At 43.7% G+C, this 12,407-nt stretch overlaps 1 protein-coding gene across 13 annotated transcripts in view; it reads right to left on the bottom strand.

Moving 5' to 3' along the window:
* Nucleotides 1-6,904: 6,904 nt before the first annotated feature.
* The window catches only part of MEF2A (myocyte enhancer factor 2A), a 138,837-nt gene continuing 133,334 nt past the window's right edge, over nucleotides 6,905-12,407 (bottom strand). For all 13 annotated transcript variants that reach the window (XM_017518635.2, XM_037735042.1, XM_037735024.1 and 10 more), the window contains one exon: nucleotides 6,905-10,990. In XM_017518635.2, coding sequence (XP_017374124.1) covers nucleotides 10,618-10,990 — 373 coding nt within the window. In that variant the 3' untranslated portion in view covers nucleotides 6,905-10,617. The remainder of the gene's footprint in view (nucleotides 10,991-12,407) is intronic.

Here is a 12,407-nt window from a genome sequence, read left to right as displayed (position 1 = left end):
ACCTATGTCAGAGTCGAAATACGGTAGAACAAGCTGTGCCCACAGAGGGAAATGGATGACAAGTGGTTGATAAAGCAAGAAGGGTTTTCTAGAGGAGATGACATTTCCTTAGTGGATGTCTGAAAGAAGACTGGGATTTAGAAATATGGCAGCGGACGGTTCTTTTCAAAGAATGCTGTTCAGTGTGAGCAAAGGCCTAGAGGCTGGAAACCATGGGACTATGTAGACGGAAAACTACGAATAGTCTGGTGGCCTGGCGTGAAGGAAGTGTAAATGGAGCGTGGGAAGATGCTGCTGTACTAGTTTGAGGCCAGGTTCTAGGCAACCCCGAATTCCACATTTAAGAGATCTGGACATGATTTGATGGACAGTGGGAAGCTATTGAAAGTCTCTGAGCAGTGGAGAGTTGATGAGCACTAAAGTGAAGAATGGTGGCCACAGTTTTGGAGAGGCTCAGTGGGAGGAGTGAGGACCTTAAGAGGTGATTGTCTCAGTTTGTACTCATGGGTTTTAATTTCTAGAGGTGACTCGTGAAAACTTGGAGACATTGCTTCTTGCTGATGCCACTGCATCGAAAAAAAGTTTTATTACTTGCAATTCCCAAGAGAAGGGGGCACACCAGGCCCCACAGGGCCACATGGGGGATGCACCCATATTGGTCAGGTGGCAGAAAGGAGCCAGGGGCATGCCCAGGCCAGAGCCTTCGTCGTGTTTCTGTGGGAAAGATAAGGCAGGGCAGGGAAAACAGGCTAGTCCTGGGAACAGCAGTCTCTCCCCAGTCAGCAAGACCCTCAAAGCCAGAGCATCAGGAATGCAGAAGATAAGAACCAGTTACTACAATAAGGAGTAGAATAAAATGGGCCCTGTGACAAACGGATGCCAAGCAGACAGATGCAGAATCTAAGAAAAGCCAGAACAGTGACGTGGCTCAGACCCGGCAATGTGATTCTGACGAGACTTGGTGTGGCTTTCGTCACATTTCTATTTGGGGGTCATTGTTCCTTGAATCTGTGGGTTTATATAGTTTTATCTAATTTGGACAAATTTTGGCCACAAATTATTCCTGGCCCTGGGTGGGCTCTGGGAATTGTCCCGCCTGCTTTTTTCTCTTGGCTCTTTTCCTTGACTCTGTGATTTCTTCACATGCATGTACAGGCCAGTACTCAGCCAAAGACTTGGGGGAATCTCTGTCCAACTTCCCCCTCCCCAGTATCCTGCCCCCACAAATTCTAGATGCCTCAGCTTCCCCAAACTCCAAACTCCATCTCAACTTGACAAGACCTCCTGTCTCTGTCCTATGGCTTCAACCCCTCCAGGTGGTGAGCTGAGGCACTCGTTTCACCTGATTTATTTCTAGTCTCTGAGAGATAAGTGTCCTGCACTGCCTGTTGTCCAAGGCCTCATATCTTTTGTTGGGTTCTTTAAGGTGAAAGAATATCCCTGGTTTGTGTTATTCTAATATGACCAGAAGCAGAATATCATTGGCCAGGGTGAGGGGAGGGGCAGCTAAAATGGTGGCTTGAGAGGGCATGACTGGTTCTGAGGCAGGGCCAGGGGAGCAGGGCTGTCAGTGGGCTCTCCTTTGTGAGCCTGGACTGGATCACAAGACAGGAAGCCAGCAGGGGCAGATTTTCTTAGAAGGGCTTGGGAATGAGTCCACTAAATTTCACACACTGTGAAACTGACAGCTGCTCTGGAGGTGTGCTGTTGATTTAGTTCGATCAACACGAACTCATTCCCCCTATCAAGTGCCAGGCTCCGTTTCAGAGCCTTAGCTCAGCTGAGTAGTTGGAACGGAAGGGACAGTCCAGGTACCAGTCATCCAGACAGTGGCAGTGTCACCCTGGCTCCTTACTGCCACTTTGAGATCATTGCTCCTTCCTCCTCCATAAATCCTCCTACTTCTTTGAAGCACGTGCTATCAAAACGCAGTTCCTACCCCACTTCCTTGAGGCATCATCTATAGATCTCCTGGTGGGTTCCTCTCCTCCACTGATGACTTTAGCACCATCCTTGATACCCCTGTAGCTCAATACTTCATCCTTTTCAGGTTGTATCACACGTAGAAAAGAATCAAATATGTCTAGCACCCTGAGGTACACTGGAGGGGGGCTGATGATACCCACGTGAGCCTTAACGTCTTAGATAGAGAAAGGGCGCAGTGGTGGTTTTGTTCTGTTTTGGTTCGTTTTTGAAATGGGTGATAGAAAAGCATGCTTTTATGCTGATAGGAAAGATTTAGGAGAGGAAGAAACGCTGCCGGAAGGAGGGGATGGTTGCAGCAGCAAAGACCTTGAGGAGATGCTGGGACCCAGGATACAACACAGAAGGTTTTGACTTTGGTAAGGGCACCAAAAGCCCCTTGACAGCGCCTGGAGGGAAGATGCCTGGCTATCACGTGGGAAGGTGAGGTGGGTCTCATCAGATTGCATCTATTTTCTCAATGGAAAATGTGAGAGGAAGTGACCAGCTGAGACAAGAAGGAAGTGGTCTTGGAGGTGTGAAAGGAGAGAAGTCACAGTAACATAGTTATGTCTGAAAGGGAGGAAGCCAGCATACTAGGGAACTGCAGTGCATCTCTGGGCAGTGCTGGGAGCCATTTACAATTTGTGGTCATGAGGAATGAAAATAGAAGGTCCAGAATTAGCCCCTTTACTCAATGGAGTAAAGGTGGGCTTTTTAATAAATAGTACTGGGACAACTAGAGAGCTTTCATTTTTTTGTTTTTCTTTTTTTGTAGAGAGGAGGTCTTGCTGTTCCTGGGCTCAAGTGATCCTCCCACCTCAGCCTCCCAAAGTGCTGGGATAGATGTGAGCCACCACACCTGGCCCTAGAGAGCCTTTTGTAAACACATAAAATTAGATCCATATTTAAGAATAAACTCCAAATGGATCAGCAATCTCAAAGTAAAAGGTGAAACCATACTAGTACAAGAGCACACAGGTGAATTCCTCTCTAACCTTGGTGTATGGAAAGTATTTCTAAATGTAACTCAAAATCCACAAGCAATGAGATTGATACATTTGCCTCCATAAGAATAAAATTTTGCATGACTAAAGTACCACAAAAAAGGAGTTATTCATACACCAAAGGGTCAATATCCCTAATATAAAAATAACCCCATACACCAAAGGGTCAATATCCCTAATATAAAAATAACCCTTAAAAGTCGAGGGATGAACATAAAAAATCTAATAGAAAAATGGGAAAAAGGAACATATATTCACACACGAGATTAAAATGTTCTCAAACATATGAAAAAATGCTCAATTTCACTCATAATAGAGAAAGGCAAATTACAACACTGAGACACGCCTCTCAGACTGGTAAAAACTACGACTGCACCCTGCTGGCAAGGGTGTCCTCATACGCTGCTGGAGGAAATGCAGATTGATACAGCTCCTCTGGAGACCAATTTGGCAATACCTTACGAAACTACACGTGAACTTCCTCAGCAATCCCACTTCTAGGAGACTACCCTGAAGATAAATTTTTGACAATACAGATATGCACACGCATAAGGTTATTCACTGACGACTGCAGAATACTGGGAACAGCCTAAATGACTACACACGGGTCAGCACTGCGGTACATCCACACTGTGGATGAGAACTTCTGTGAACTGATCACTCCATGGTTTCCAGATATTAAGTGGAAAAAGCAAAGCTGCCTATTGTACAAGTCAGGAAGGCTTAAACCAGAAACTAAAGAGAGTAGCTGTCTGTAGGGGCTGGTGGGAGACGTGGGGATAGGAATAGGCTAGCAGGGGTGAAGAGAGAATGTTTCTCTGAGCGTCTTTTTGGATAGCTTAGAAACACAGTAATGTTTCAGATACTATTCATATACCCCTCAAAATTAAGCACCAAAACCAGCTAGGATGGAGGAGGGTGCCGAGTGAAATAACAACACGAATAGATGACCCTAACCACAGCACACATGGGTAAGATGAGCCACTGGAGGGACTGGCGCTACAAGTAACACTGTCTTGACTGGATAGTGTAAGGCCAAAGGCAAAACCACAAAACCACATCAATGCTCTCATCTAGTCAGTCAATGAGTGTTCCCTACACAGGTACAGGCAGTTCTGGAAATCTGTGTACACTGGGACAGAACAATAAGAAAAAGGGCTGTAGATAATAAGAACTGGCTTCCCAGCCACAGGAGAAAGAAGTTACAAATGAGGAAAGGCTAAAATGAACCCAGGGGCATTGAATCGGAATCCAGAGCATTAGTGTAAGCCATGGCTTTTGACACACACTTAATTAGGAATATGGATGTGTGTGTGTGTGTGTGACAGCATAACTACATGTATTTCCTTGTTGCATCTGCAGAGAGAGCCTGAGCACGGTGACACCCCAGTAACAATAAACACATCAAGTGCCTGGATGTGGTTTCCAAATACCATTCTCTACTAAAAGGAACCAGGAATCAAGGAAAAAGTGGTTGATCCAACAAGATGAGTGTGGCGCATCTTGTGGTGCCAGAAAGGACACGCTAAAGGGGGTGGAGGGGCTCAAATTTAACATGGAAGGCCACCTGATCGAGCCCCTAATGGCCGAAGCTGAACAACTGGAGGAGCAAAATAATGGCAGTACTAGATTATAACCCACAGGAAAAATAAAGTCCATGAGCCCATAATGCTATCATCAGTTAAATAAATGGGAAGGGACAGCTGTTCCTTGCAGAATTCCAATTAATAAATGTGGAAGAAAGCCGGCAGCTCCCACAGCTGTAGACAAGATGCAAAATTAGTAGGTGAAAATATAACCCTGCATCGTCTCAAGGTTTCCCCTCCAGTCTGTCAATTACAAAGGGAGAGAGAGTAACTTCTTACATTGAAGAAACCCTCTGAAAACCACCAAACCAAGTGTCCAGGTCACTATCACCTGGAATAAGACATCATCAACGTTGATTCCGTGATGTATGAAGGACACATCATTTCCGCGGTATTCTTGCCAAAACGCACAACTTCTTCCAATCATCACATCAGACAAATCCACATTGAGGGATACTAGACCAAATAACTGATCAGTATTCTTTAAAAGTGTCAAAGGTTATACAAGGTAGGAAAAGCTGTAATAAGTGACAAAGGGAATGTGGGATCCTGGATTAGATCCTAGAACAGGCATTTGTGGAAAAAATGGTGAGATTCAAGTAAGGTATTTAGATAACAGTGCTGTATCTTTTTTTTTTTTTTGAATAAAGATGGGGTTTCACCATGTTGGTCAGGCTGGTCTTGAACTCCCGACCTCAGGTGATCTGCCTGCCTTGGCCTCCAAAGTGCTTGGATTACAGGCGTGAGCCACCACGCCCGGCCAACAGTGCTGTATCAATATTAACTTCCTGGTTGTAATACTTGTGCTATGGCTATGTAAATGTTAGCATTGGAGAAACCCCACTGAGGGATATGTGGAAACCACATTACTTTTCCAACTCTTCTGTAAGTCAAAAGTGAGTTCAAAATGAAATGTATGTAGTAAAAGTAAAAAAAAAGGGGGGATTGTATAGTGAAACCAGTTAGTACAACTGATTTCTTTCTTCCACAGCTGTATTTGCTTTGGTTAGCTACAAAGCAGGCCCCTCATGCATCTGTAAGAAAGTGACTGGGGTGTAGACCCCGGCCTCTAAGCTGAGTAAGATGCCCTGTCAGTTCTGGTCCTCTGGGAAGCAAGACTGAGATGGAATTAGAAGCATCAAAGATTGACACCCCACCTATGTGCAGCTGTTGGCTGGAGCTGCCTGGGAAGAGCTTGTCCTCAGCCCAGCAACAGCTAGGATCAGGGCTTACCTCTCACAGGAGGGTCAGCAGCTCTCTGTGGGATGAAGACACGAGCCCACTCGACCTGAGAAGTTTGGTGTTTCAAGCGCTGATCTGAAACCTCCTGCCTCCATGAAAGATGGGAAGAGACACTCCTCTTCCTCTCAGTTTTGCAACTGAGTGGTACTCGGGCCGCTCGTGAGCACTGGACCACCGGATGGAGCAGGCTGCAGCCAATTGGCTAGCGCAGGGCTCCAGCCAATTAGCTGGCACGGGGCTCCGACTGAAAATCATCTTGGCTGGTGCCACAGAATCGGCCTGAAAACAAGATACCGCCTAGAGCAAGGCACCCAGGGGAGCCAAGTAGGAAAATGCAATGAATTAAGTAGCTGCAGCTGTGATTAGAGTATTTTTAGCCACAGGACTCAACTAGCTTTCAAAACCTGCTAACAAGAGCCCCACTGTAGCCAGCACAAAAATTTGGTTTTCAGTTTGACACCAGGAATTTGCTTAGCTAGGAGCTGACTTAGGAGGGACATCAGAAAGAGAGAACATTTTCTACTACAAGTTGAAGATTGTTCATTTTCTAGCTGAATTATGAAGGAAGATTACTATTTAATGCCCGCCAGCATACTGGGATGCACACCTAGCATTTTTGGAAAAAAAAAAAAAACCTCATACCATCTGTGTTCTCTTGCCTCTAGCTCAGCATCATGAAGGTATTTTGGGCAAAACCAATCATTTCATACCCCTAAAGAGACACAGAATCTAATGATGGTTGTTAACAATACCCACCCCCTCTAACACGCTTTGGTGTATTTTCTGTGAGAAGCAGTTACTGGAGGCCGAATGGATTGCATCCATCACGGCAGGGTGCATGGGACAGCCGGGTTACTGGAACTGCATGGCCTGCTGCTTGCTACAGGCCTTCCAGGGCTGCCCAGCAGGGATGGCGTGGAAGCCAACATGGGGGAGGCGAGTGGGGGCACTGGGACAGTTTCCTTGACCCTGTCTCAACCCAGAGAAAGGGGGCCAGCAGGTGAAAAGATCTTCATGAAAAGAATGAAAAAGGAAGGGGCTTTAGGGGTAGGGGCTGTCTTGTGGCAAAGCCAGTGTTTCCCCAGGCAAACAGACAGAGTCTTGATGCACAGTGAGAGCCAGTCCGTCTTTACTGGAGTGAGTGCGGGAGACAAACAGTTTACAACGACCTCTAGCATTGTCTTCACCATTTGATAAAAAGTTCACTATTATATTTATTGTATAATGAAGAAAAACAACACATTCAGGGAAAAATTGAGATTAACTTATTTTTCTTAAAAGGTTCATCTCAAGGATGGCAACAAAGTCCAGCTTGTGCCGCCAAACGGTTTTACATGATCAAACCGTGTACAGCTTCTTGTGTGAACTGTTGACTACAAACATTTACCAAATACATAAATCTCTTTTAAAAAAGCCATTTTAAATATAGCAAAGCAGTGTCTTCTTGCACAGCAAAGTGAAGAAAGTTTCTACAGAGAAATAGAAGTTTTACATTTGTAAAATCTTTTTCACATTCTAATCATCTAGCTTCTTATGATCCAATGCCAGGAGTTTTCAGGTTCCTTATTTACTATGTATTTCTTGTGCGCATGATGGTTAATACAGAAACTATGTTAATGCATTATTGGTTGTTCTTAAAGGAAATGGTAAAACATGTATTGTTCTTTTCGAACAAACCCCTGATTTAGTCTATAACACGATGGACAGAATTGGGCTCAAAAGATGGAGTTCTGATTGGGACACCTGTGTACACACAGTGGTGACTTGCACCGCAGTGGAGCAGCGGTTAGAGCTCTGAAGAAGTACAGCTGTTGGAAACTGTACTTTAACCAGTGCAATTTACTCTAAGCTTTTTTTGTTTTTGTTTTTTTAGTAATAAAATACTTCTGGAGGGATAAAATTTTCTTGCAATGGTGTCTCATACAAAACACGAGTCTAAAAGGGTAAGAAAAGACGGTTCTAAAGCAACACCATTAGCGTCGTCCCCGCTCTAGGTTGGTGTCCACCCAGAGCTGTGGGTGTGGGTGTGTTCACACATGGGCGTCTGGGTGAGATGTCTGTCAAGTCCATATGCTCCATGCCACACTGGGCGTATGGGAAAAAGGTTAACAGTCAAATATTCAGTTCCTGAAAATGGAATACATTGTTACTTGGTCAGTGTAATTTAAGTACAAACTCCGAGCCTTGAGTAATATTATTTTAGAAAACAGTAGTTGTACTGATTATAAACCTGCATAGAAAGAAAGACTATTGAGATACAGTCAGAAAAGCCATCTCATAAGGCACACAAGAAAATAGACAGTAAATGTGAATGTGTTAACTCCTATTCCAATGTACAGCAGAAGTTCATGAACATGCATAAATAATAATGAAGGAATCACTTAACACTTTCAAAGCTATAAATGGTTTACAAAGTGGTAAGGGATTATTCTGGAACTTCAGTGTTGGGAGACTGCCTTATTTGGATTAGGTGTGGCCTTATGAAGAAATGTGCCTGTAAGTAGTTCAGTAAAATAAGTACATTTTTAAAGAAAAATCCTTTCTGAATAAGAGCCAAATGTCTATACTGAAGAGAAGAGGCAGCACTGTCATCCTCCTTTTTTTGGCCTCCTCGAAAGTTACTACCCAAACTGCCATGAGAACAGAGCCTCCAGTTTGCAGCCTGTGATGCACACGCTTCTGCACCTGATTATACCTATGTGTTAGTCAAGAAATCTGGCTGATGATTTGTCACAAACAGCAGATGAGGAAAATGTCAAAAGGAGCATAATTTGGGGGCGGGGGAACAAAATGTACGTAAAAATTGTAGGTAGCTGCTCAATATTGTTTAAAATATAAAATAGCCATTTTTAAACCCTTGAGTGTTTCAGGAAAAGGAGTATGTAAAAATCTACAATGAAAGATACACAGGACTTTGAATTTTGCTCATGGCACAAGCCCAGTAAATGGATGAACTTGCTATCATCCATTAGCTGTCTTCCTGTAAGAATAAGGCCTTGTTTACAATCCAAGCTGAGGGTGGCACTAATTCCAATTAGAATGGCAAGAGTCATGCCAAGGACCTGCACCATAAGAGCGTTTCTCCCCGCATACCAAAGCATCACTGTGATGCGCAGAAGAGCTGATCTCAGTAGGATTTTGTCACCAGCCGCATCATTCTGTTTTCAGAGGTCAAGGAAAAAAGATCCCTTTACCCACGAGTATTTTCCCCTAATCATTTACCACTTATAAAACCTTTGTGCTCATCTACTATTTTGTCATTTTCTCTAATATTCATTAAATTAGGTCGGCTTTTTCTACTATATTTTTTTCCTCACAAAAGGCAAGTTTTAAATAATGCCTTATAAAATCTGTTACAACACATTTTATACTTATGCAGGATGAACTTAACACCAATTTTTTTTTTGCCACTTTGCTATTTATGTACACATATAAAATATATAATGATGCTCAACCCATACGGCACAAAGATTACAATGTAACATCACACATTCACCACCAGTGAGGGGAGAAACCCCCTTTATACAATCCTCTGAAAAAACTGGGCTAATAATTAAAATCCAAAGTACAGTATATTTAACAAAATAGTAAATATTAAACAGTGAATACTTAATAAAGGACCTCGCCTTTTCCCCCTAAATTGGCGGCAATCCACAAAAATATACTTTTTAATCTGGTGACCATACAATACATAGGTACTTACATCAAAGGTGATAATATATTTAAGATGCTATATACACAAAGAGTTTGGCTCAACTTTTAATTTATATATAGAATAAGTGTTCATGGCTTTTTTTTTCCAAGGTTCTGCTTGCAAGATATTTTTGTTTGTTTTCCCCTCTTAAAATAAAACTAAAAAGTTAAACCAAGATAAAGCTATTCTCTAAAAAAAAAAAGTTACAACATATAGCTTTGGCTTATATAAATAATTCATAGCAGAATGTGTTCAAAAGTAGTGAATATAATTTTATATATAGTCATCAATTCATAAGGGTGTTTTCTTTCATATAAAATATACATGAGCTAAAATCAGTTTCTTTAATTTTTAAGATATGAATGTAAAAAGAAACTTGACATATTCCAATTATAACTTAATATATTAATTTTACTTTGTTAATGCTCTATATTTCTAGGCTAGTATTTTCTGAATATCTCATGCGTGTTTTCTATTCTCTCTTTATTAGCTAAAGATCACTTCTTGACCCAATACATTTTTGCACGTGCAAAAGTTATGTGTGGGGCTTTTTTCTTTTGTTTGTTTTTTAATATCAACAGCCCTTTCCCATGCACCCCTTTGCAACAGAGACCCATGCCAGGTTGGATAATATAAATGACATTTTATGTACAGTATTGCTTTCTTGGTTCCTGCTTTTCTACTGCTCTGTTCTACAAAGCATTTTTTCTTAAGTAACTACAGTCACCGCACAGTTAAATAAAACAAGTAGGGGGCCCTCTAGGTTTCTGCAAGCTAGTGTGGGAGAATTATATATGGGTACACGTTTCTCTGCAAAAACGGGTTATCTTTATGAAACAAGTAGTCCAAGGAAGTGCCAGACTGGTCTGTGCCTACAGGGTGCTTTGTCTGCCATGGGACACACATCTGCAGACCTACAAGGAGTTTGCAGGTAAGTGCCTGATTCTGTGTAACACACACCCACACATACACACACACTCACACCCACATACATATATATGTAAAGGGATATATATATGTATGTATGTACATATAAATATATTTAACTCATGTCCTTATTTACCGATTTAGATATGCAGGGCAGTTCACTGCAGTAACACAAAGTACAAACATCAGCCTGGAAGCCTTAGGTCACCCATGCGTCCATCCTCATTCGCTTTACAGAAGGGCTCTCTCTGTCCTCAGTGTTTGGGGGTCGGCCAAGCACAATTGGAGAATGGAAGTCGCCCCGTGGATCCTCCCGATCACTGCCATCATAGGAGCTACTGGAGCTGCTGAGACTGTCCACAGGGGAGCGCCCCATTTCCTGTCGGGGCTGGGGCTGCTGGGGTTGTGGCTGTGGCTGTGGCTGCGGTGGCGGTTGCTGCTGCTGCTGCTGCTGTTGGAAGCCCGATGGGGTCATTCGATCCCGGGGAGGTGAAATTGGTTCGGACTTAATGTTGATGTTTTGGTTGGTATTAATAGATAAATTGGAACCCTGAGATAACTGCCCTCCAGCACTGAAGGAAAAAAAAAAAGAGATGTCAGATGGCTTGCGAGTGCGTCTGCAAAGCCAGAATGAGACAGTACAGACACTGCCTGACAGAAAAGGGCCCAGAGTCTGAAATCTTGTCAGAATTTCCCAAGGCTGGTTTGGATCATTTCCTTCAGTGCTTGGCACAAAAGGAAATCCCATCTTCCTGGGAGGAAAGAAAACAGTACCGCGGAGCCCTTACGTTACTTGCTTCTGTTACCCACCACGTTGGTACTTTCGCAGCTGAAGTATACAAAACAATGTCAGTGTCTAATGCTGTGCAGGGACCAGAAAGGCAGACGAGCAGCATAGCAGCCTGATCTGCTCACTGTCTCTTCTTCCTCAGCATCTGCTCAGCATCTGCTCTGGTCCTGTGACAGGGCACAACATCTCTTTTATCCTCACAACACCTCTAAGGTGCAAGTCGTACCATCCTCATTTTCCAGAAAAGGAAATTAGGAGCTTGCTCTGAGCAGTACCAGAGGGCGCAAACAGGCTGTTCCCCAGGCCTGGGCTCTGAGTCCCTTCCACTTGCTTTTCCAGGACTATTTTTAATGCATTCATTTAGGATGCTCAGGACAAGCCTGAGGGCCAAATCCTGTATAGGCAAATTTCCCTGAGATACTCTGCTCTTTTTCCCATGACATAATTCCTAAGTGCTGATGATAATACTCATTGCGGAGTTACTTCAGAATGTATGAGGGAAAGGGTTGCTGAGCTGAGGCTCTCTGTGGACTTCCTGGGCAGTGGCTAGGGGCCTGCGGTATTCCTACTTCCCTGAGCAGAGGCAAGGCAGCCAGTCTTCACCGGGGTCAGCTGGGTCTGCTATGTTGTCCCCTCTCCTCCACCTGCTCCATGGGTCTACTGTCATTCTAGTTCTATAAAAGCCCTGTTCTTTCTTGCTGATGCTCAGGGATATCTGGCCTCATCTGGGCACCACTGTAAATCCTCTTTGCTTATATCCTTATTCCCTTCCTATAAGGAGTGTTCTCTTTGTGAATGAGGTTTGGTGTGTGCACTGGGCTGGGATCAATCACACAAATCCTATGGAGTGTACCTGATACATAAGATACCCAGCCCCCAGTTTTCCTTCCCTATGGCCCAGGGAGAAAGCAAAAGGTACAGCTTAGCTTCCTATTCTCCTTGTCTACAGATACTCACCAAAGCAATAAGTGGCAAGGGTGGCAAGGGGGCCTGAATGCCTAGAGGCTGCCTTTCAAGCAGTGGAACCAGAGGCAGGTATGTGGAAGCAGGAGTGCAGCAGGCGGCTTAACCACTGGTCAGTGGGTAGAAGGATGGTGCATGTAGGTGACAGCTGTGCCTTTGGGCCTCCTTAGATCCTGGTCGAGTCTCTCTACCTCAGAATGTCCCTATGGGAGAAGCCTTGCTCCCCAAATCCCTTC

Source organism: Cebus imitator, unplaced genomic scaffold (genome assembly GCF_001604975.1).
Source record: "Cebus imitator isolate Cc_AM_T3 unplaced genomic scaffold, Cebus_imitator-1.0 Scaffold19, whole genome shotgun sequence".
NCBI classification, from domain to species: domain Eukaryota; kingdom Metazoa; phylum Chordata; class Mammalia; order Primates; family Cebidae; genus Cebus; species Cebus imitator.
This window is presented reverse-complemented; position numbering and strand designations above follow the sequence as displayed.